Source organism: Pleurodeles waltl, chromosome 8 (genome assembly GCF_031143425.1).
Source record: "Pleurodeles waltl isolate 20211129_DDA chromosome 8, aPleWal1.hap1.20221129, whole genome shotgun sequence".
In the NCBI taxonomy this organism is placed as follows: Eukaryota; Metazoa; Chordata; class Amphibia; order Caudata; family Salamandridae; genus Pleurodeles; species Pleurodeles waltl.
Window position 1 is genome coordinate 27,788,111 of NC_090447.1, and position 23,551 is coordinate 27,811,661.

A 23,551-nucleotide genomic window follows, 5' to 3' on the forward strand; every position below is an offset into this window, starting at 1 on the left:
ATGAGGGCAGGGGTCCGTAGGGGAGCCTGAGTGGATGGTGTTCATGGTTGTTATGGTTTCTGCATCGTCCACGTGGGTCCAGGCGGTGAGGCGGCAGTCGTGGGAGGAGACGCTGGGGGTGGGGTCTGGCGGTGGGCTGGAGTTGAAGCTGTCGTGGATGGTAACGATTTTCTGGTGGAAGAAAGTGGAGAGGTCGTCGCAGAGTTTCTGGGAGGGCGGGATGTCGTTGGAGTTGGCTTTAGGATTTGAGAGTTCCTTCACGATCCCGAAGAGTTCTTTGCAGTCGTGGGCGTTGTTGTTGATGCGTTCGGTGAAATGGGTGCGCTTGGCGACGCGGATCCGTTGGTGGTGTTCACGGTTGGCGTTTTTGAGGGTGGCGAGGTTGTCGGGTGTGCGATCTTGGATCCATTTCTTTTTGAGCTTCTGGCAGATGCTTTTGGAGGTTGTAAGGTCATCTGTGAACCAGGCTGGTTTTTTCTTTCCTTGGATGGCGGTGTGTTTCTTTAGGGGGGCGAGGGTGTTAGCGCAGTCGAGGATCCATTGATGGAGGTTGATGGCGGCTGTGTTCGGGTCGGTTGCGTCGGGTGGAGGGTTGTTGGTGAGGGTGCTGGCCAGTTGGTCCTGGGTGATTTTGCCCCAGCGGCGGTGGGGAGGTGGCTGGATGCGGTGATGTTCTGTGATTTTCTTGTAGGTGAAGTGGACGCAGTGGTGGTCGGTCCAGTGGAGTTCGGAGGTGTGGCTGAAAGCGATGTGGTTGCTTGAGGTGAAGAGGGGGTCCAGGGTGTGTCCGGCGATGTGGGTGGGAGTGTTGACTAGTTGGCGGAGTCCGAGGTTGAGGAGGTTGGAGGTCAGTGAAGTAGTGTTGACGTCGGAAGTATTTTCTAGGTGGTAGTTGAGATCTCCCAGGAGGATGTAATCAGTGGATGCTAGGGCGTGGGAGCTTGCGAGGTCTGCGATGGTGTCGTTGAAGGGGGCTCTTGGTCCTGGAGGGCGGTAGATCAGGGTTCCTCTGAGGGTTGTTTTGGGGTCCGTGTGGATCTGGAAATGGAGGTGTTCGGCTGTTTTGAGGGTGTCGTCCGAGTGGGTGTGGATTTTGAGGGTGGCTTTGTGAACGATGGCTATTCCGCCGCCGATCCCGTTGGTCCGGTCTCTTCTGGTGATTTTGTATCCGTCCGGTATGGCGATGGCGATGTCCGGAGCAGAGGAGTCGTTCCACCAGGTTTCGGTCAGGAAGGCCACGTCAGGTGTAGTGGTGTCGAGCAGGTCCCAGAGCTCGATGGCGTGTTTTCGTGCGGAGCGGGTGTTGATGAGGATGCAGTTCAGGTGATTGGGGTTGAAAGTTTTTGTAGTTGGATTCGTCGTTCTGGTGCAGGAGAAGTTGCAGGTGCGACAGGAGAAAGGTCCTTTAGTGAGCTTCGGGGATGCCCGGAAGCATTCAGTGGAGGGCCCGGGGTTGAGGGCGCGGAGCTCTTCGGCCGAGAAGTGGGCGCGGGAGGCGCGAGGACCGGGGGGGTGGCGCTGGGCGCGGTACAGGCGCGGACGGGTGCAGACGGGCTTGCCTCTGGCGCGCCTCCGGCGCGCCAGCGGCGCGTCCGCTGCGCGGACGCGCAGCGCCAGCCATTAAGAAGGGAGGGGGGAGGGAGGAGCAGCTGGGAGCGGCAAATGGGGGCGCGAGGGGGGCGGGGCCGCAGGGAAGCAGCGGCTGGGGTCGAGGAGCGCACAAGGGGCGAAAGGCACAGAAATCGGGCAAAAACAGTCACAAATGCAGGAAAAAACACAATATGGACACAATACTGGCACTAAATACGATCGGGGAGACAGCAATCAGGGGGGCACAATGGGGCAAAAAGCGCCGGCGGCGAGGCGCAGAAAAGCGGAAAAAAGCTGAAAAACAAACTTACGGGACGGCGGAAGCGGCACTCGGGTCAAGTGAGCCCACTAGCCACCAGGGATGAGGCGCAGGAGGATGCCTGCGGGTGGAGGAGGGCCTCGAACACGCAGACGGCAGCGTGGTCGTGGGGCAGAGGCAGAAGGCAGCAGGTTGGTGCTGCGGTCGTGAGGGGCGAGTTCAGGACCTGAACCAGGTCCGAATTCGCTCACTGGCGACACGCAGCGCCAGCCATTAAGAAGGGAGGAGCAGCTGGGAGGCGGGAGGCGGGAGGGAGCGGCAAATGGGGGCGCGAGGGGGGCGGGGCCGCAGGGAAGCAGCGGCTGGGGTCGAGGAGCGCACAAGGGGCGAAAGGCACAGAAATCGGGCAAAAACAGTCACAAATGCAGGAAAAAACACAATATGGACACAATACTGGCACTAAATACGATCGGGGAGACAGCAATCAGGGGGGCACAATGGGGCAAAAAGCGCCGGCGGCGAGGCGCAGAAAAGCGGAAAAAAGCTGAAAAACAAACTTACGGGACGGCGGAAGCGGCACTCGGGTCAAGTGAGCCCACTAGCCACCAGGGATGAGGCGCAGGAGGATGCCTGCGGGTGGAGGAGGGCCTCGAACACGCAGACGGCAGCGTGGTCGTGGGGCAGAGGCAGAAGGCAGCAGGTTGGTGCTGCGGTCGTGAGGGGCGAGTTCAGGACCTGAACCAGGTCCGAATTCGCTCACTGGCGACGCGCAGCGCCAGCCATTAAGAAGGGAGGAGCAGCTGGGAGGCGGGAGGCGGGAGGGAGCGGCAAATGGGGGCGTGAGGGGGGCGGGGCCGCAGGGAAGCAGCGGCTGGGGTCGAGGAGCGCACAAGGGGCGAAAGGCACAGAAATCGGGCAAAAACAGTCACAAATGCAGGAAAAAACACAATATGGACACAATACTGGCACTAAATACGATCGGGGAGACAGCAATCAGGGGGGCACAATGGGGCAAAAAGCGCCGGCGGCGAGGCGCAGAAAAGCGGAAAAAAGCTGAAAAACAAACTTACGGGACGGCGGAAGCGGCACTCGGGTCAAGTGAGCCCACTAGCCACCAGGGATGAGGCGCAGGAGGATGCCTGCGGGTGGAGGAGGGCCTCGAACACGCAGACGGCAGCGTGGTCGTGGGGCAGAGGCAGAAGGCAGCAGGTTGGTGCTGCGGTCGTGAGGGGCGAGTTCAGGACCTGAACATCAGCGAACAGCGAACATCAGTGCAGGAACCCCTGTATTGGCCAGGCGGGGAGCATCAGACTCATAGTGATCTACATACCTCACTAGGTCGTTTATAACCAAAGAGAAGAGCGTGGGAGCCAAGACGCAACCCTGCCTGATGCCCCTATTGACCAGTAAGTGAGTAGTCCGCTCCCCCTTCTGCCCATATCTTATTTGAGCATAGTTGTTCTCATGCAGCCTGATAATCATATTCAACAAATAGAGGGAAGCCCCCATATCCGCCAAAGTTTGCCACGATTTCAAGCAGGGACAAGTTCAAAAGCAGACCTCAGGTCCACAAACACCACATATAGACGACAACCCTCCAACTGTTCAGTTTTCCAGAATAAGAGATAAAGGCAGAACACCTGATCCAGTGTACTTGTGCACTCTCTGAAGCCTACTTTTAGGGTGGGGTCAGTATATCAGCATTGGTCATCCAGTCTTGAAGTTTACTCAGGATGACCCTAGAGAAAACTTTCTGGAGCACTGGCTATTAGACTTATCAGTCCGTAATTCGTAGGGCGTCCTCTAGAGCCCTTCTTGTGGATAGGAACAATCTCAGTTTCGGCTGAAGTTGCTGGAATTGGGGCCCCTTTCAGAATGGCATTAAGGAGGCTAGTGAACTAAGGAGCCCATCCTTCAACCTCATCCACATTTGTTGAGCCGTGGGGCTTTGTTCTGCACAATTTTATTAATGGCCTGACTTACTTCTTCAAGATCAAAGCGTCATGTTCTCTTGCAGGCCGCTAACCAAAGCTACTGATCTAGTGGTTAGATGGGAGTCATTGTGATCAGCTACAGCATCATTGCTATTAGCTACAGCAAAAGACTCCGAATACTCCTTGGGAGAATACAGATTAGTGAAATGTGGAACCCAATCTAACATTGGAATGTAGTTTTCCATTGGGATAAGCCCATCGCAAGAGCCAGTTGCGATAATATTCCAAAATGCCCATAAGTCTTTTCGCTTGGCTGCTGTGAGAAGGCCCTTCCATTTCCTGAATTCCCACTCTCTCTTGGCCACAATCTGTGAAAATCAGATTTCAGAAAACATATTTATTCTTTGCACAACACCTAGTAAAGTGTTATGATTTGTTTTCATCCTTAAAATCAATCTAAATTTCAGCTTTATTTCAGCAAAAATTACCATAAAAGCGTGCTAACAAAATTCATGCATTTCTAAAAGAAGAATAAAAACACTTTGAGAAAATCGATAAAATCAAACCCATCATAATAGTAAAAGGTCAAATCCAAGACTCCCCTTAGTAAAAATAAGCAATTTGTCAATAAAAATATTATGCAAATACACAATACACATCACCATAAAAATGTCACTACATAACTATCATTACAGATCTTTTGTACAAAAAGCAATGAGGATTGTTATCTCACTGTTGGTTACAATAACTACGTCTAGGAGATGACCTCACTCTAGTCACTAGAACTATGATTGTGCACGAATAGTGTCCATTGTGAAAAATAGAGTTTATACTTTTGTAGTTAGATATTCACCTCTGACATACCAAATTGTCTCTAAAAACCTTGCTAATGAGCATACCACCATCACATGTGGACTTGTTTTACAGATTCTAAAAGCCGAGTGGCAGTCCCTAGTGCCCAGCGATTTACATAATGGTCTTATCCAACAGGCCCTCTGTTTTTTATACGCCTGGCAAAAAAATAAAACATGTGCAACACTCTCTTGGGTCATACATCCCATTGGACAAAGATCAGTTGGATTTTCCATTTGTTCCCATCTTGATGTGAAAGCCTGCAAGGGTAATGATCCAAGTATAAATCTTATATAAAGTGCACGTGCTAAAGGTGAAGTTATTCTATCGAAATAATGCTCAAACTCATAATGGCACTTAGTTAATAGAAAATCATCTGTCAGACTGGAAGATGGAACTCGTGCCATCTCTTCTGCTTGCTAGCTCATCCAGTCAGCATCCTTCAGAATCTGATTATATTTCTTTGGAAGATCGATGTGATCGGACCAATACAGGCCTAGGCCAAGTGTATAAAATAATATTTTTACGTATTCACACAGAAGTATAAAGGATGGGCTTTTACAAGTACTGAAATATATCTTTAAATAAATGTTTGCACAGTTAACTTATCTGTTCAAATGTTGTGTGTTAGGAAAAACCTGACAAAATCCTGGAACTCTGCATTCAGAAGGAAAATTAATTATAAGACAAACTGACTTTTGGCCTTTGTCTCTGAACACAGAGCAAATGTGACAAGAACAAGATTTAAAGGTGTCTTTATGGCTCCTTCACTTTCTGACTGAACAGAACACCTGTTCTTCACCAGCTTGCCAGAAGGGGCGAGTAGGTCCTAAAAATAGTTCGACCTGATAAAATATGACTTTCCATAGCGAGTGGGCGTGTAGATTTTTTTAAGCCTGCAGTGTCTACTGCCTTTATGCTCTGATGAACAGCACCCTAATTGTTTTGGATATGAAAGAACTGAAACCACGTGATGAGAATGGGATTTTATTTTGTATTCTTTTGGATTACAGAAAGACCCTGTACCATGGTACAATAAGAAGGCATACGTATTTGTTCAGCCTATCTGACACAGTAATATTGTAATGGTGAACAGATACTTAGACAGCAAATTGAAGGCATCATTAGATGCATCCTTCAGTATGGTCCCTATACTACTGTGCCTTATTTCTTGTACTGGTCAAAAATTGCAAATTACCCTTAGACTCATCCATTGACACTTTAAGCTATGCCTGCATCACTCTCACCAGCACCCTTTAGCATTCTGCATCTGTCCTTGCACTAGTTCTGACTTAGGTTATTCACACTACCACCTCAACAAACACCATCTTCCAGCAGAGAGGTTCAGAACGGTTGCGCTAAAGCATATCCTTTGCTTCTCTAATTGATGTTCAGTATTTCTTTCTCATCCCGATTGAGCATTGCCACAGGTAGTCTATTGCAGTAGTTATTTATAAAATGCTTGCAAAAAATCTATAGCCACTAGCAATCACTCTGCGTTGCATTCCAAACCATCCTTTTTCACCAGCTGTGTCACTCTAGACAAAGGCCTGCATTATGCATATCAGTACTGGTGTTGCTCCTCATGGGAGCAGTTGATTCCAAACTGCCAGACGAGACCCCCTCCAAGAGGGAACACAAGCAATCAAAGACCAGAAGAGGCCCGAGTGATTACAAATGGCTGAGATTATTTCAGGCAGTCCATCTATTATTTTTTTGTATACTTCATTGTCTCCTGGAACCAAGTTACACCCAACTGAAGAGCCCCAGTCGAGGTGAAACTGGTCCTGGTTGCTTGTGTTCCTGTTCAGGGAGGGCCTGCCATTGCAATTCAGGCTGGACTGTTCCAGTTGGAGCAGAGTCGAGACTGAATTGCATGTGGCCGTGTTTCTAAACTGAGGTGACATAGTATGCAAAATAATGATAGACTGGGATGCGGCCCCGAGTAATTAGCAGTGGCTGAGATTAATTCAAGCATTCCACCCATCACTTTTTTGTACACTGCACGTATTTATCCAACTTGAGTCTTGAAGAACTATCTCATTATAAAGGACTCTTTTCTCTGGAAATCAACGTGTCTGTCCTGAGGTGGAAGCTGTCCACTGGTGAGACTCCAGAGGGAGCTGAGTTGATCTGGGATTTCCAACAGTTCAGCAGTTAGATCTGGAGGACAGATCCATAACCCCAGACCTCCCTCGCACCTTTTTATGGCACTCAGTTGATAAGGCTACGATTGATACCTCAATTGGGATAACTTTTTGTTCTCCCCAGTACTTACTGTGGAGGAGCCTGGTCACTCTTGATGTCAATCGGTCATCACATGGTGGTTCCAGATATGATAGTTCTCATGGCTTCCTGTGTACCAGTGATCCCTGGGGCAGCCAGCAGATGAAGGATCTGTTGGTCCACTTGAGAAACAGTGGGATCAGTAAAATGAAATAAAATATGCGCTGATTCTTGTTTCTGGTTAGATTGGGAGGGACCGTCAGTGGTGATCAGACTGAACCAACCCACTATTTAAGTACCCTTCCAGATGGTGGATCAAAAAAGCCTTCATATGTTGGGCTACCCTAGGTCATTTACCAGCACACAACCTTTCATCACTAAATGACTGGAAACTTCTTATAACATTCCCAAGTTAGAAGCTAAATTCTTTCCTCTGAAGTCCTTCCCTGTTGTGACTTGGGAAAAGAGGCACTGAACAAACAATATCCTTATTACATAGGAACAAAGAAGAGCAAACAAGCAGTTATGTACCAAAGTCTAGTCGAGCTGATATTGGCTGGATAAGAGTAGCGGCTTTGCTGACCTTGGTATTGGTGGAACTGCCAGCATCATATTGCAAGGTGGGTTTTTGCTTCTTCACTATAGTCCTCCAGTGCCTCAAGTTGCACGGTTTAGCCAGCTTCTTAATATTTACATTTTTATGCAATACATTGCAACAATATATAGCAATTTTGTTTACAGACATGTAAAAAACAACAACTTTACATCCCATTTGTAACTTTTCTCTCTAACATTTCCTATTTCTGATTATCTAGCATGCCTCCTACCTCAATCTACTCATCACACCTGCAACGCCATCCATTTTTGACAAGTTCTCCACTCTGCTAATCTTTCAACTGACCCCCAAGAGGCCCTCTCCCTTGCCCATGTGGTGGCTACCCCGAGGAGCCCCCCCCCCCCTGCATCGCTCAAGAGACCCCTTGGTCTCCCATTGATTCCAATTGAAAACCCGACGTGTGTTTGCACACTGCACCCGGCCGCCCCCGTGCTGCTGAGGGTGTACTTTCTGTGCTAACTTGTGTCCCCCCCCCCCGGTGCCCTACAAAACCCCCCTGGTCTGCCCTCCGAAGACGCGGGTACTTACCTGCTGGCAGACTGGAACCGGGGCACCCCCTTCTCCATTGAAGCCTATGTGTTTTGGGCACCACTTTGAACTCTGCACCTGACCTGCCCTGAGCTGCTGGTGTGGTAACTTTGGGGTTGCTCTGGACCCCCAACGGTGGGCTACCTTGGACCCAAACTTGAACCCCGTAGGTGGTTTACTTACCTACAAGAACTAACAATTACTTACCTCCCCTAGGAACTGTGAAAATTGCACTGTCTAGTTTTAAAATAGCTATATGTGTTTTATTTGAAAAGTATATATGCTATTGTGATTATTCAAAGTTCCTAAAGTACTTACCTGCAATACCTTTCATGCAAAGTATTACCTGTAGAGTTTGAACCAGTGGTTCTTAAAATAAACTAAGAAAATATATTTTTCTATACAAAAACCTATTGGTCTGGAATTGTCTCTGAGTGTGTGTTCCTCATTTATTGCCTGTGTGTATGTACAACAAATGCTTAACACTACTCCTTTGATAAGCCTACTGCTCGACCACACTACCACAAAATAGAGCATTAGAATTATCTCTTTTTGCCACTATCTTACCTCTAAGGGGAACCCTTGGACTCTGTGCATACTATTCCTTACTTTGAAATAGTGCATACAGAGCAAACTTCCTACAGTAACCATGCCAAGGATGCATTTCCTTACACAGACTCACTATGTAATATATTAGGCCTTGAGGGGCCCGTTGGGCATTGCAGCACTGGCCCAACGAGGAGCTGCCCGACGATGAAGCATGAAACCCACCTGGGTGTGTGAGGGCTCTTGCTTCTAAGTAATCTGATCCCCAGATCGATTGCCTCCGTTCCCCAGGCCTAGATTTTCTTTCCTCTTCCTTTTACCTTTTCTCCCTTCCTTGGAACTGCATACCTATTGTACTACATATTATCTCATGGAGCTTGTAATCTAGACCTCAAAGCACTCCTAGTCCTGCGCTGTTTAAACCCAGAGTCACTAACGTGAGACAGGCCCTTTGCCAGTGGTGCACCTTGAACACACTGTCCCTTAGGTAAGACTTCAAGGTCCACACCAGGTTCAGGAGGTAACAAGGGCAAATGCCACAGCAGCCCCTGTCTTGATATTCCACCTCATGGCAGCCGCCTAGCTGACATGTATCACAGAAGCACTGGGTGATGAGCAGCACTGGAGCCCTGGGTGCTGCGCCTCATGGGAGCCCTGGCTGACGCGTCTCACAGAAGCACTGGGTGATGAGCAGCACTGGAGCCCTGGGTGCTGCGCCTCATGGGAGCCCTGGCTGACGCGTCTCACAGAAGCACTGGGTGATGTGCAGCACTGGAGCCCTGGGTGTTGTGCCTCATGGGAGTCTTGGCTAATAAACCTTTGATGAGCACTGGGTACGTTTTTGTGAACACTGACGTGTCTGTGCTGTTTAAGGAGCACTTTAACCTCCTCTCATAAATGAGCTGCCTGGAGGAAACCGAAGGAGTCCCTGTGGAGTTGCTTCCCCCAGGAATTTGCTCTACCTCGAAGAGTGTCTAGGGCAGTTTTTGCTGCCACTGGCTGAGCTGCGAGAACTGACTCCTTGCAGTTTGCATTTGGGCCTGTGTATTGTAGACTGGCCTCCCTTGACTCCATCCTGCCAGATGTGATTCCCCTTTTAATGGAAGGCCTGTAACCTTGTAAAGGCTCCATGACCTCTGCATTATGTTTCCTTTCTTCATTCCCTCAACAGTTTGGTCTCCCACAGGCCAAACAGATTGTTTCCTCTGAGGGACATATCCACAATATTCGCCTGGACCTCTGGTATGATCCTGGGATGCACAGCCATGAATGCCTTCTCAGGCCTATTCCAGTAGTAAGTTGTCTGCCTGCTGTATCCGCCGAGTCCGATTCTAGGCAGGAGTTGGCTATGATCTTAACTTCTTTAACAACTGTTGTGGCCCTTTCTTGGTATGCCTCTGAAAGGTGTGACATAAGGTCCTCTCCCAGTGCTGGGGTGCCTGTCTATTGAGAAGAGCGCTGCAGATATCCAAAAGCCTTTAAGGGGCAGACGCTCTCCATCTTCATATCCAATGCCTTCAGCTTCTTACTTTTTGTCCAGTAGGGGATCACATGGATGCTAGTGACATGACTCTTAGGGCCAGATGTAGCAAAGGTTTTTCCCCATTTTGTGTCTAAGGGAAAAAGTGTTCGTACATATGGCCCTTAATCTCTCTGGAAAGCACTAGAGAGTCTGCCTCAACATGTCCTTGAACAAACTTTGGGTCCCGAGATCCTTTTTCTCTAAACATGGGACCACTACCATAGATGTTGCTAGTTTTTCGGGGTGACGGTTCTTAGTATGGGTAGAAACGGTTTTTTTCTTGTAGATAAGGCTCAGTGTTTGTAGTAGGAACCATGTGTCCTCCTTTTCTACCTCCATCTCGACCACAAATGCATCTGCTTCCTTTTTAACTACCATGTGGTATATAGGGAAGTCCGAGGTTTCGGCCTCAATAGATATACCTCTATCTGCCATGCCGAGTTCGCAGCCTCTTTTCCTTGTGTGTGAAAATTTATTTTTTTTAAATCAGGATGCATGAAAAGGTATTCCTCTTTCCCCCATCTCCATGTCCTGTTCTACTTCCAGTTTGGTTTCCCTTGGTGCTTGTATTCCTAGTTCCCGCTACCGCTTCTTCACTTAGGGGTTGGGCTCTTTGCAGAGAGACACGGGTTGTAGGGATGCATCAAAGGGGTTTTCTCATTCTGTGTAGAGAAATGGAATGATCCAGAAGCATCATAGTATATATGCAAGCTATCTTTTCTTCGAGTTCCCTCTTTTTTTTTACCTTTAGTGCCCCCTTCTTCCTCTCGATGTTGACAACGTCAGATGTTTTCTTGTTACCATGGGATGTTTCCTTATAGTGCACCTGTCCCTTATCCCTCTCTCAGCACTCGACTATCCTCTGAAGTCGATGCAAAACCCTTCTGAAAATCCTTACCAATGCTCTTATCTTGCCCAATAGAATGGGAAGAATCTAGTTACTCCACTGTAGGATATTTTGGTGTTGAGGACTTGCTCTTGTGCAACTCTGTGATTTTGCTCAAAGACTTGCGCTTCAGTGTTTTAGGTGGTTGTCTGGAGGTTGGCCCCTACAGTAGCTCAGAAGGCTTTTTTGTAAGGGGCAGTGTAGGCTTAGGATATTGTTTTTTACAGGATTCCCTTAACTCCTTGAGATCTGAGTCTCGGTCCTCCTCTTTAGCCTACTCAGTCTCAACATCATCCTAGAAACCCCTCATCTTAAATGAGAGAGCACCCCTTTTTTACATCCCTAACTTTGAGAGCCCAGCCATATCAGCGGCCACCCACTGTGTTCAAAGTATCTTGTCCATATGGACTAAAGTCTTGGGCCTAAACAATGGGCATGCAAAACAATTCTCCAACTGATACTCTATTGGGGGAGGGGGACACGACGCAAAAAGATGTATAGCGGATGCTCATTGCTTAGGATAAACTTCCTACAGCAGTTCAGGGCAACATTTAAAAAGGCAACATGATGTTGAGGAACTTCAGGGATCCCAAGTTGACTAACTACCATTCTATGACAGTGTTGAGTCCCCCAGCAGCCCTAATCATCCGAACTGAGACAATCCCAAAAACCTTGATCCAGCATGGATCTTGGCCACTCTCTGAAACAATTTGTGATTCGCTTGACTTCAACAAGTCCCTTTGGAACTCTCTCAATGGTCCACCATACCAAACGGCAGGAAAAATAATTATGATGGTGGGCAAGCACTGGTACACTGTGGGCTTAAGGTTGGTGTCATACAAAAACGCTGCCTTTATTGATGCCCAATCACACTACAAAGTTTCTAAACAAAAATAGTTCCGGGTGCAGCTACTAGAAGGTGTGAATTCAGAAGAGAAATCACGCTGACAAAATATACGTAGATTTCCTCTGCATCACAATTTGATGTGTTTGTTCTGCTTATTTTTTCCGTGGCCTGCATTGTGAGCAAAAAATTTCTTTGGTAACTGTAAGGAAATGCCTCCTTGGCATGGTTACCCCCTGACTTTTTTGCCTTTGCTGATGCTATGTTTTGAATTGAAAGTGTGCTGAGGCCTGCTAACCAGGCCCCAGCACCAGTGTTCTTTCCCTAACCTGTACTTTTGATTCCCCAATTGGCACACCCTGGCATCCAGATAAGTCCCTTGTAAGTGGTACCCCTGGTACCAAGGGCCCTGATGCCAGGGAAGGTCTCTAAGGGCTGCAGCATGTCTTATGCCACCCTGGAGACCCCTCACTCAGCACAGACACACTGCTTACCAGCTTGTGTGTGCTAGTGAGAACAAAATGAGTAAGTCGACATGGCACTCCCCTCAGGGTGCCATGCCAGCCTCTCACTGCCTATGCAGTATAGGGAAGACACCCCTCTAGCAGGCCTTACAGCCCTAAGGCAGGGTGCACTATACCATAGGTGAGGGCACCAGTGCATGAGCACTGTGCCCCTACAGTGTCTAAGCAAAACCTTAGACATTGTAAGTGCAGGGTAGCCATAAGAGTATATGGTCTGGGAGTCTGTTTTACACGAACTCCACAGCACCATAATGGCTACACTGAAAACTGGGAAGTTTGGTATCAAACTTCTCAGCACAATAAATGCACACTGATGCCAGTGTACATTTTATTGTAAAATACACCACAGAGGGCACCTTAGAGGTGCCCCCTGAAACTTAACCAACTATCTGTGTAGGCTGACTGGTTCCAGCAGCCTGCCACACTAGAGACATGTTGCTGGCCCCATGGGGAGAGTGCCTTTGTCACTCTGAGGCCAGTAACAAAGCCTGCACTGGGTGGAGATGCTAACACCTCCCCCAGGCAGGAGCTGTAACACCTGGCGGTGAGCCTCAAAGGCTCACCCCTTTGTCACAGCACAGCAGGACACTCCAGCTAGTGGAGTTGCCCGCCCCCTCCGGCCACGGCCCCCACTTTTGGCGGCAAGGCTGGAGGAAACAAAGAAAACAACAAGGAGGAGTCACTGGCCAGTCAGGACAGCCCCTAAGGTGTCCTGAGCTGAAGTGACTAACTTTTAGAAATCCTCCATCTTGCAGATGGAGGATTCCCCCAATAGGATTAGGGATGTGACCCCCTCCCCTTGGGAGGAGGCACAAAGAGGGTGTACTCACCCTCAGGGCTAGTAGCCATTGGCTACTAACCCCCCAGACCTAAACACGCCCTTAAATTTAGTATTTAAGGGCTCCCCTGAACCTAAGAATTTAGATTCCTGCAACTAACAAGAAGAAGGACTGCTGAGCTGAAAAACCCCTGCAGAGGAAAAACAGAAGACACCAACTGCCTTGGCCCCAGACTTACCGGCCTGTCTCCTGCCTTCCAAAGAAACCTGCTCCAGCGACGCTTTCCAAGGGACCAGCGACCTCTGAATCCTCTGAGGACTGCCCTGCTTCGAAAAAGACAAGAAACTCCAGAGGACAGCGGCACTGCTCCAAAAGAACTGCAACTTTGTTACAAGGAGCAGATTTAAAGACCCCTGCAACTCCCCGCAAGAAGCGTGAGACTTGCAACACTGCACCCGGCGACCCCGACTCGACTGGTGGAGAACAACCAACTCAGGGAGGACCCTCCGGCGACTCTACGACTGTGAGTAACCAAAGTTGTCCCCCCTGAGCCCCCACAGCGACGCCTGCAGAGGGAATCCCCAGGCTCCCCCTGACCGCGACTGTCTGAACTCCATTTCCCGACGGCTGGGAAAGACCCTGCACCCGCAGCCCCCAGCCCCTAAAGAAACGGAACTTCTGTGCAGGAGTGACCCCCAGGAGGCCCTCTCCCTTGCCCAGGTGGTGGCTACCCCGAGGAGCCCCCCCCTTGCCTGCCTGCACCGCTGAAGAGACCCCTTGGTCCCCCATTGAAACCTGAAGGAAACCCGACGCGTGTTTGCACACTGCACCCGGCCGCCCCCGCGCTGCTGAGGGTGTACTTTCTGTGCTACTTTGTGTCCCCCCCGGTGCCCTACAAAACCCCCCTGGTCTGCCCTCCGAAGACGCGGGTACTTACCTGCTGGCAGACTGGAACCGGGGCACCCCCTTCTCTCCATTGAAGCCTATGTGTTTTGGGCACCTCTTTGACCTTTGCACCTGACCGGCCCTGAGCTGCTGGTGTGATAACTTTGGGGTTGCCTTGAACCCCCAACGGTGGGCTACCTTGGACCCAAACCTGAGACTTGTAAGTGATTTACTTACCTGACAAAACTAACAAAAACTTACCTCCACTTTTAAAACAGCTTATTGTGTTTTATGTAAAAAGTATACATGCTAAAGTAATGATTCAAAGTTCCTAGAGTACTTACCTGCAATACCTTTCAAATGAGATATTACCTGCAATACCTTTCATACAAAGTATTACCTGTAGAGTTTGAACCTGTGGTTCTTAAAATAAACTAAGAAAAGATATTTTTCTATAACAAAACCTATTGGCTGGATTTGTCTCTGAGTGTGTGTTCCTCATTTATTGCCTGTGTGTATGTACAACAAATGCTTAACACTACTCCTTGGATAAGCCTACTGCTCGACCACACTACCACAAAATAGAGCATTAGTATTATCTCTTTTTGCCACTATCTTACCTCTAAGGGGAACCCTTGGACTCTGTGCATACTATTCCTTACTTTGAAATAGCACATACAGAGCCAACTTCCTACAGTCTGGGTATGCAAGAGCCTGTGCAGGAAGAGGCAGGTAACTTATATACTGTAAGGAAATGCCTCCGTGGCATGGTTACCCCCTGACTTTTTGCCTTTTGTTGATGCTAGTTATGATTGAAAGTGTGCTGGGACCCCGCTAATCAGGCCCCAGCACCAGAGTTCTTTCCCTAAATTGTACCTTTGTTCCCACAATTGGCACAGCCCTGGCACACAGATAAGTCCCTTGTAAATGGTACCCTTGGTACTAAGGGCCCTGATGGCAGGGAAGGTCTCTAAGGGCTGCAGCATGTCTTATGCCACCCTGGGGACCCCTCACTCAGCACATGTACACTGCCTCACAGCTTGTGTGTGCTGGTGGGAAGAAAATGACTAAGTCGACATAGCAATCCTATCAGAGTGCCATGCCAACCTCACACTGCCTGTGGCATAGGTAAGTCACCCATCTAGCAGGCCTTACAGCCCTACGGCACGGTGCACTATACCACTGGTGAGGGCATCTGTGCATGAGCACTAGGCCCCTACAGTGTCTAAGCAAAACCTTAGACATTGTAAGTGCAGGGTAGCCATAAGAGTATATGGTCTGGGAGTCTGTCAAATACGAACTCCACAGTTCCACAATGGCTACACCGAAATCTGGGAAGTTTGGTATCAAACTTCTCAGCACAATAAATGCACACTGATGCCATTGTGGGATTTATTGTAAAATGCACCCACAGGGCACCTTAGAGATGCCCCTTGAATACCAGTCCGATTCCTAGTGCTAGGCTAACCAGTTTCTGCCAGCCTGCCACAACCAGACGAGTTTCTGGCCACATGGGGGGAGTGCCTTTGTGCACACTATCTCTCACTTTGAGGTAGTACATACAGAGCCAGCTTCCTACATAAACTCAGTAGACGTCTCCTTCCGAGGAAGAGTACCCTGAGTAGTGAAAATAGCCGGTAAGTAATCGGGATGTTCCCATTTCTCGTGGGTGACTGACCCACTGTGCGCTCATGTCAAGTCGTCTCGTACAAGTCACCAAGTTAGACTTAGCAGGGAGGACATGTGGGAGCGTGTAGGCACATGCTTACGCGTTACTTTACCTTGACTGCTTGTGTGAATGAATAAATTGTGCCTACATTGTCTTCTCACTCAGTTTACTCTAGAGTACTGCTCTCTTAAGACACCCACCAATGCTTTTCTCTGCCACTTTATTTCTACAGTTATTTTTGCTTCCACTGTATTCCTCTGATGCTGTCGTCTCTGTAGGAAAGTAGTGTTTTTCTAGCATAGTTACCCTCACGTTTTGCCTGGAGTCAGTGTGTTTAGACTGTAGTACACTGGCATCCGGCTAATCAGGACCACAGTGTCTGTGCTATCTCTGCAAAATGTGGTTACATGGTAACTTTTACACCCCTCATGCTGGTGCACCTATGTTAATCCCTAGTATATGGTACTTAGGTACTGGGGGCATTGGTACACCAGGGTTCTCCCATGGGCTGCAGTATGTATTATGCCAGCCATGAGAGCCCATGCAAACTGTGTCTACAGGTCTGCCATTGCACCCCGTGTGTAATGGTGCATACACCATTCACTTTAGATATAAGACTTGCCTTATATCGTGGTCGCTGCACTTGGACACTGTAAGTCACCTCTATGGTATGGCCTTCAGCCCCAGGGCAAGGTGCACGGTCCTGAGTGCGAGGGCACCCCTGCATGAACAGAGGTACCCCATCAAACCCCAGACTCCATTCCCTGGGCTTTGTAAATGCGGGGAAGCCATTTTAAGGTATGTAGTGGACACTGGTCAACCAGAGTAGTTCTGCTACATAATGGCTTCACCAAACCTAGGCATGTTTGGTGTCAGGCATGTTGGAATCATGCTACTACGCTGATTTCATTGTTAGTTGCATGATACCATGTACTCTGGGGGTTCCTACCTGCCAGCCCTCGCTGCTGCAGACCCTCAGACGCTGTACTGCCCTCCTGCTGCTGAGACTAACCAGGCAGGGGAAGGCAGAACAAAGGATTTCCTGTAGTAAGGTGGTGTGACCTCCTCTCCTTCAGAACTAGCTGTCTCTGGGCTGGGGTGGGTGGCTTCTCAGCACCACCAGACTGCTATGAAGGGCACATTTGGTACCCTACTTGCATACACCGGTTTGCACCAGTGCAGGACCCCACAGCTCCCACTCTGGCGCAAAACCACACAAAGTACAGGGGAGTGATCACCCTCGGGTCCAGCTCTTTCACTATGGAGGTGCACAGAGTTCTGCTGGGTGGCCACTTGATTCTGCCATCTTGGAAATAAGATGTGCAGAGGCCCCTGGGAGCATCTGACTGGTTAGGACAGTTAGATGGTATCTCTGACGCCCTCTGATAGGTGGGTCACTGCAGATAGTGTCCAGCCCTCTTTTAGGGTTACTTAAGGGCTTCCCTGAAAGTGGGTCCCCAGATTCGTTAAACAAGACTCTACAAAGGAACTGTCTGCAAGACATCTTTTGCTCCTGGCCTCCTGACTTGCTGCTGGACTGCCTTGGGAACTGAAACAAGGCTGTATCCAGTTAGGAGGGCTCCTACTGCAACATTGTTTCTCCAGTGCTTGCAAGATTTCTACAACATCAGTGGCTGTGCATCCTCCAGGGTCACCAGGACTTTGTTTGCATCAAGAAGCAAGAAGAAATCTCCCTTGGAGTGAAGGAGTCACTCTCCTGCATCCGCAGGCACCTTAAGACGACAACGACGACCGACTGGTGGATTCTGCTGTCCCACGGACATCAAAAGCCTCTGCTCACAGGTGGTGGTTCTGTGGTCCTCTCCTGGTCCAACTTGTCTTCTGACTCACTTAGAAGACAGTGGGCTCTTGCTGCAGCCACTGGAACTGAACCTCTGTGCACTGCGACTGCTGCTCTTATCAAGGCATATTGACTTTTCCTCCAGGAGGTCTTCAAGCTCCCCAGCCTCCAGCATTCTGCAACTCTAAGTTCACCGTCCACTCTGCAGCTCCTATGGTGTAGAACTCCTGCTTTTTTGTGCTGCTGAGGCCTCCCTGCAACTCCCTGTGCCTGCTGCCAGTGGGTCACTCGTGGGGGCTCCAATAATTCCTGCTGGCTCTCCTGTGAGGGTCAGCCCTGACTCCCCTCTAAGGGTGGAGTCTCTTGGACCTTGCTGGTCCTCAAAACCATCCAAACATCTCTGCAACTTCTCTTGCGTTTGCCAATGGTTGTTGGTGCTCCCACTGACCCTTCTACAGTCCAGCGACTGATATAGGACAGCTCATGGGCGATTCCATGCATCCCCTGGACTCTCCACCTGGATTTCTTCCTTCATCGACCTGCAGGAACTTCACCTCTAGGAGGGTGGGCATCGCCTACCTGCACCTCTGAGTGGTCTGGACTCTGTCCCCTTATTTTTCAGGTTCTTCTCGTCTGGAATCCAACTTTGGGTCCCACTGACCTGGTCCGTGGGTCTCAACAGCATCTGTACAAGCCAGTCTCCCATTGACTCCAACAAAGGTCTTCAATGTCACTTCAGCCCTATGCACCTGGGTTCCCTTTGGTAGGTACTCCACTTCCCTGGTTATCCACGGGTGGGAGCACTATGCAACCTTCCTTGTGCCAACTGGTTTCCCCTGGGAAGGGTCCTGAATCCTGAAAATCCCAACCACGATGGTCCTGAGTTAGCCTTTGGGACACCTGGCTCAATAACAACTCCGCCCAGGCGCCTGTGGAACTTCTGATATTTACCTCAGGTAATTCCTTACCCCTCCAGCCCTTGGGATTCTAACACTCTTGGGTACCTCCACTCTTGTACCACTTTCTTAGTATATGGTTTGCTGCCCTCCCCCCCCCCCCCCCCCAATTAGGGCTTCTTGTACTCCTATGATTTTACTGATTGTTTCTAAGTATATAGTTTGTGTCTAGAAATCTCCAAGTGAAGATATACCAAAGTGAGGTTAGTACTAATGTTATAATAAATAATTCTTTATTTTTGTATGTGAACATCGCTGACTGACTGCTGTGGTATTGTAAGTGCTTTACACTCCTCCTTGATAAGCCTGAGCTGCTCTCCACAGCTACCCTTAGAGAGCTTTGGTTATCTAGGCACCAAAACACTATATTAAGGGTTGTCTGGACTCAGTATAGGGTGCCATGCCATATGTGTACACCATAAACTGAACCAGCCTCCTACAGTCTTCCTCTCTGTTCCCTCACTGCTGTTCTCTTGTAATGGATGCCGCCAATGAGGAAATGTTGTTGTTGGCCTTTTAATGATCTTCAATCTCTGTTTTTATCCGCAGGGGAGTTCTCAAGGTGGCAGAGGTGGCCAGCCGCTTTGTGGATGTTCGAATGTTTCTTAGTGCTTTGGCTAACATGGGCTTTAAGAACACAGCCAAGGTACTGGAAAAAGGCCAAAGTATATTTTACTCCCCAAAAAACACTGAACGAAATGCACCCTACGAACAGTAACAATACAGGGACATGATTGGCAACCCATCACATCTCCTGAGTGCTAGTGCATCCAGACAGGACTTCATCCAAAACCTCTTTTGTAAACTGCACAGGGATACAACTCCACTTTCAGGGATGCCATAGGGATCTTACTGCACCTACTCAGTTCATGTAAACTGCAGAGACACAACTGCAATTCAGTCTCAGTGAGGGGACACCACACGTATCTTACGGCACTCCCAGTTCATGTAAACTGCCCCATAATACGAGCAGTCTCATGTGTCAATGATGGGACGGCACTGGAATTTTAATGCACTCCATTTTCAATTCTTTTCAGCTGCATATTGCTCTGAACACCCCACTATTTGGCTGGTGATGGTTTTAGGCTGTGTGCGTGCATGAGCCACAAACCTTCTCTTCATATGGTCCAGTTTTTGGTGCCGTAAGGACAGTCACTATTCCTTTCTTCATCCAGCTTGTTCTTTTTTCTGCTAGTGTGTGCAGTTTATTATGTATTGAGTGTTGCTGAAACTGCCTTGTTTTCTTGCAGGACACTGAGAATAAGTACTTCTACATGTTGGAGTTCACCAAGACTGGTCCACCTAAATCCAGAGGAAAACTGCTTGGCCTGGAGCTCAAAGCCTGTCTCTACAAGAAGCGCTGAAACAACAATCCTGGTGATGGAAACCAACGATGGAAAGAGGCACCTGCACACTGGATACCAGACTTGACTACAGCCATCAAAGCGGATTGTGTAAATAACAAACTCCTGTCAATGGAAGGCTTAAATCTTTTTCCTAAATGGATCCCAGTGCATAGAAAAGTTACTTTTCTATCACATGTTGCGGGTGCACAGGACCAAGCATAGAAGTCTGATGCTGAAAGCCAGGCAGCAGCATTGAGTATTACTGACTCTGAGATTGAAGTAGTTGTCATCAGTTAACTATTTTTGGACACATGGAAAGTAATGCTTTGTGTGGCTGTGAGATTGTAAGACGGCATCTTTTCCAATTGCTTCATTGTGTTTTCCATCAGCAAACCTCCTGTTGTGTTTTTCATCCTTTTTCAGAAAGTCCAGTATCGCTAGATGCGCTCTTGGCAATTCACCTTCCTCCACCATACGAATGTTTTTTGTTTGTTTTTTAATTGAAACATGTTACTGGTATTATGTGAGGCGAAAGAATTAAAAACAGCCCTTTACTTGAGCATTCCCCTTCCCGCCCAGTATCCAAATCCCTTGCAGTTTCACCACGGTCCATCCAGTTCCATGTGATTTTTTATTTTTAGATATATATATATGTTTTTATGAGCAACCACGAGTGTGGTATCTCTAGCGATATTATTCCATCACCAGTGCCCACCCTGCTCACCTGTGTGGGTTGCTGCCTGTTGTCTAACTCAAGGGATATGTGTAACAGTGTCAATCTGGGATTGTCATCCACTTGCTGTCTAATCACGACATTAATTATGTTACACTCTGAACCGAAAGGATTCAATCCAGGGACAGCTCCAAAAAGTATGAAAGAAGTCATCCTGCTGTTCTCCATATCTTAAGCATTTTGGCAATCTGACTCATTTGAAATGCTGAACATGTTATCACGTAAGGTATATTCGATGTAGGTATTTGAGCTATATGATGTGGAATTGGTTGGCATCCACAATCTCTCTTTGGGCTTCCTAGCTGATTACCCGTCTTCATTTGCGAGAAGCCCTACATCTCCCTCCCATGTCCGCCAAAGATTGTCAGTGGTGTAGGGTGTATGGATGACCAGTGACAGGTATAAACTAGATATTTTCCTATGACCTGTATCGGCCCCCCTCTACCCCCTAGAGTAGTTTTCCCTTCAGAGGATTCAATTCTGAAAGGTCTGCAAGGCCTTTAATATGTGTCTAAAGAGCGTGCCTTAATTGTAAATATTTGAAGGATTGATTGTTGCTTTTGCATGTCAAAATTCTTCTTTGGGTCTTCGAATGAACACATAGCTGTGCCCATCATATGACGTACCCGCTTGCCGAGATCCCAGTATTCTGTAACCCCTAGAAAATCTCCAAGGCATGGACATGTTTACACCTATTGCCTAACCTCTGTGGGCTTTCTCTTGTGAGACGACAGTACTAGTGTATGCTATGTAAGGACTGCTGCCGTGCTCTTATCTTCGTTGTTTGTTGCTAGCGGAGTGTCTGAAGCTATTTTCCACCACAGGGGAGATGTACGGAATGGCTCCCTCTGTCCAACTCTCTGCTGCGAACTCGGAGTCACTTATGATACTACTATTAAATGTCTGGTTCTATAATATGCCTTTATGTTGCCCACCACAGTGCTGCCATTATTTTGAGATTTGTAGCATCTGGTCATGGTGTCCATAGTGTTTTGCCCTACCCATAAGAAGGTTCAGATCAAGGCGGTGAGATTGGTAAAGAAATCTCTAGGAATTTTGTATAGGTAATTTTGAATTTAATGGAACAGATGTGGCAAAGAGACCATGTAGAGAATGGCCCTGCATCCCATCAGTGAGCGGCCTGGGGGAACCAAAAAGCGAGGTCACTCTGAAAAACAATCATCTGGAGTGAAATGTTAAGCACATATTCATGTTCCTTGTCTCTGGCAACTTAAACCACAAGGTATCGGACTTCTCCCAAGAAGTCGTCACATCTGTGTCCCACTGCAGGCCCTGCTGTCCAGCATTTAGTGGGTACATTTTGGACTTGATTCATTCACCAGTAACCTCAAAACTTCACCAGATAGTCCAAGCATCCCCAAGTATCGCTTCCAGAACATTTGGAAAGATATGAGTAGATCGTCTATGTAGAGGGAGATTGTCAGCCACCCCTGTGAGCTGTTCAAAGCCTTGAGAAGCGGATTGATCCTGATCCACTCTTCCAAAGGCTTAATCATGATGGTGAAACGTAACGAGGGCAGCCCTGTCTTGTGCCCCTTTGCCGAGAAGTGTCAGAGAGTACTCCACCAGTGGTACCCTGGGTAGTAATTTGATTTTAAATGAGGTATCTAGGGCAATACAAAAACGGTAGTCCTTTCAGTGGAATTCGAATGAATTCTCAAAGTTGATCATTAGTATAGTTGATGGCCTTCTAAGCGGAGGCCTTGAGCATTGTGAAGACGTCATACGTTATGTGGATTTCTGGAGCATAAAGCCACATTGGTTTACATGTATAATAGATCAGATCACCCCTAGCACGTGGGTAGTTCGGCAATACTCTTAAATTCCAGTGTTGATAATGAAAATTGGATGATGTGATGGGCGCTGGTCCTGTGACCGATCAAGTTTAGAAATGACAACCATTTCACAGTGCTTGAATCCCACAGGAGCTCGCAGTTGTAGCCGCCTTCTCCAGCATTGCCTTAAGGGAAGATATAAGAGATCCCGTGATGGATATGAGAAACTCAGCAGCGAAGCCAGTGGGCTCAGTTTTTTCCGCCCTCAAGGTCTCCAAGGCAACCCCATTTCCGCCTCCCAATCTCTTCCGCTAGCATCTCCCTTTCTTCCGCTGAAAGGTGCCACGTTGGGATGTGTCCACATAAACTCCTGATGTGCAGCTGGATTTGGCTGATCTGTCTCGGCATGTTGGTGTTGGTAGTATGTTGCAAATGCTTGGGCTATGAGGGTTACTTAATTTTTTATGTAAAGCACAAAATTCAGTAAAATATTTTTATAATTGTTTTACACATGTCTTTTATAGACCTCTCATTTTTCTAATTGACATTGGCCTAAATGCAATAAACATCTGGCATGTATAGGACAATGCATGACCTTCCTACATATACTGTACGGCATTATAGAAAAAGAAAACAAACCAGTATCGACGGAGATCTGATAAACCCAAGAAGTGAGCACAACCCTGGCATAGTTGATGAGCAATGTTGTGTCCTTGCACCAAATTATTGAGCCTGAATGGAAGAGTAAGAGACTTTTAGTAATCTAATGCGAAGATGAGGGTTGCACAGTGTAGGAAGTTGGCTCTGTATGCACTATTTCAAAGTACGGAATAGTATGCACAGAGTCCACGGGTTCCCCTTAGAGGTAAGATAGTGGCAAAGAGAGATCATACTAATGCTCTATTTTGTGGTAGTGTGGTCGAGCAGTAGGCTTATCAAAGGAGTAGTGTTAAGCATTTGTTGTACACACACAGGCAATAAATGAGGAACACACACTCAGAGACAATTCCAGGCCAATAGGTTTTTGTATAGAAAAATATATTTTCTTAGTTTATTTTAAAAACCACAGGTTCAAGATTTACATGTAATACTTCAAATGAAAGGTATTGCAGGTAGGTACTTTAGGAACTTTGAATTAGCAAAATAGCATATACACTTTTCACATAAATCACATATAGCTATTTTAAAACTGTGCAATTTTCACAGTTCCTAGGGGGAGTAAGAGTTTGTTAGTTTTTGCAGGTAAGTAAACCACCTAC

General features: G+C 47.9%; 1 protein-coding gene across 2 annotated transcripts in view; it reads left to right on the plus strand.

The window, feature by feature from the left end:
• The window catches only part of RRP8 (ribosomal RNA processing 8), a 68,797-nt gene extending 45,997 nt beyond the window's left edge, over positions 1 to 22,800 (plus strand). For both annotated transcript variants that reach the window (XM_069203642.1, XM_069203643.1), the window contains exons 7-8: positions 18,967 to 19,063; positions 19,668 to 22,800. In XM_069203642.1, the coding sequence (XP_069059743.1) occupies positions 18,967 to 19,063; positions 19,668 to 19,781 (211 nt within the window). In that variant the 3' untranslated portion in view covers positions 19,782 to 22,800. The remainder of the gene's footprint in view (positions 1 to 18,966; positions 19,064 to 19,667) is intronic.
• Positions 22,801 to 23,551: the final 751 nt, after the last annotated feature.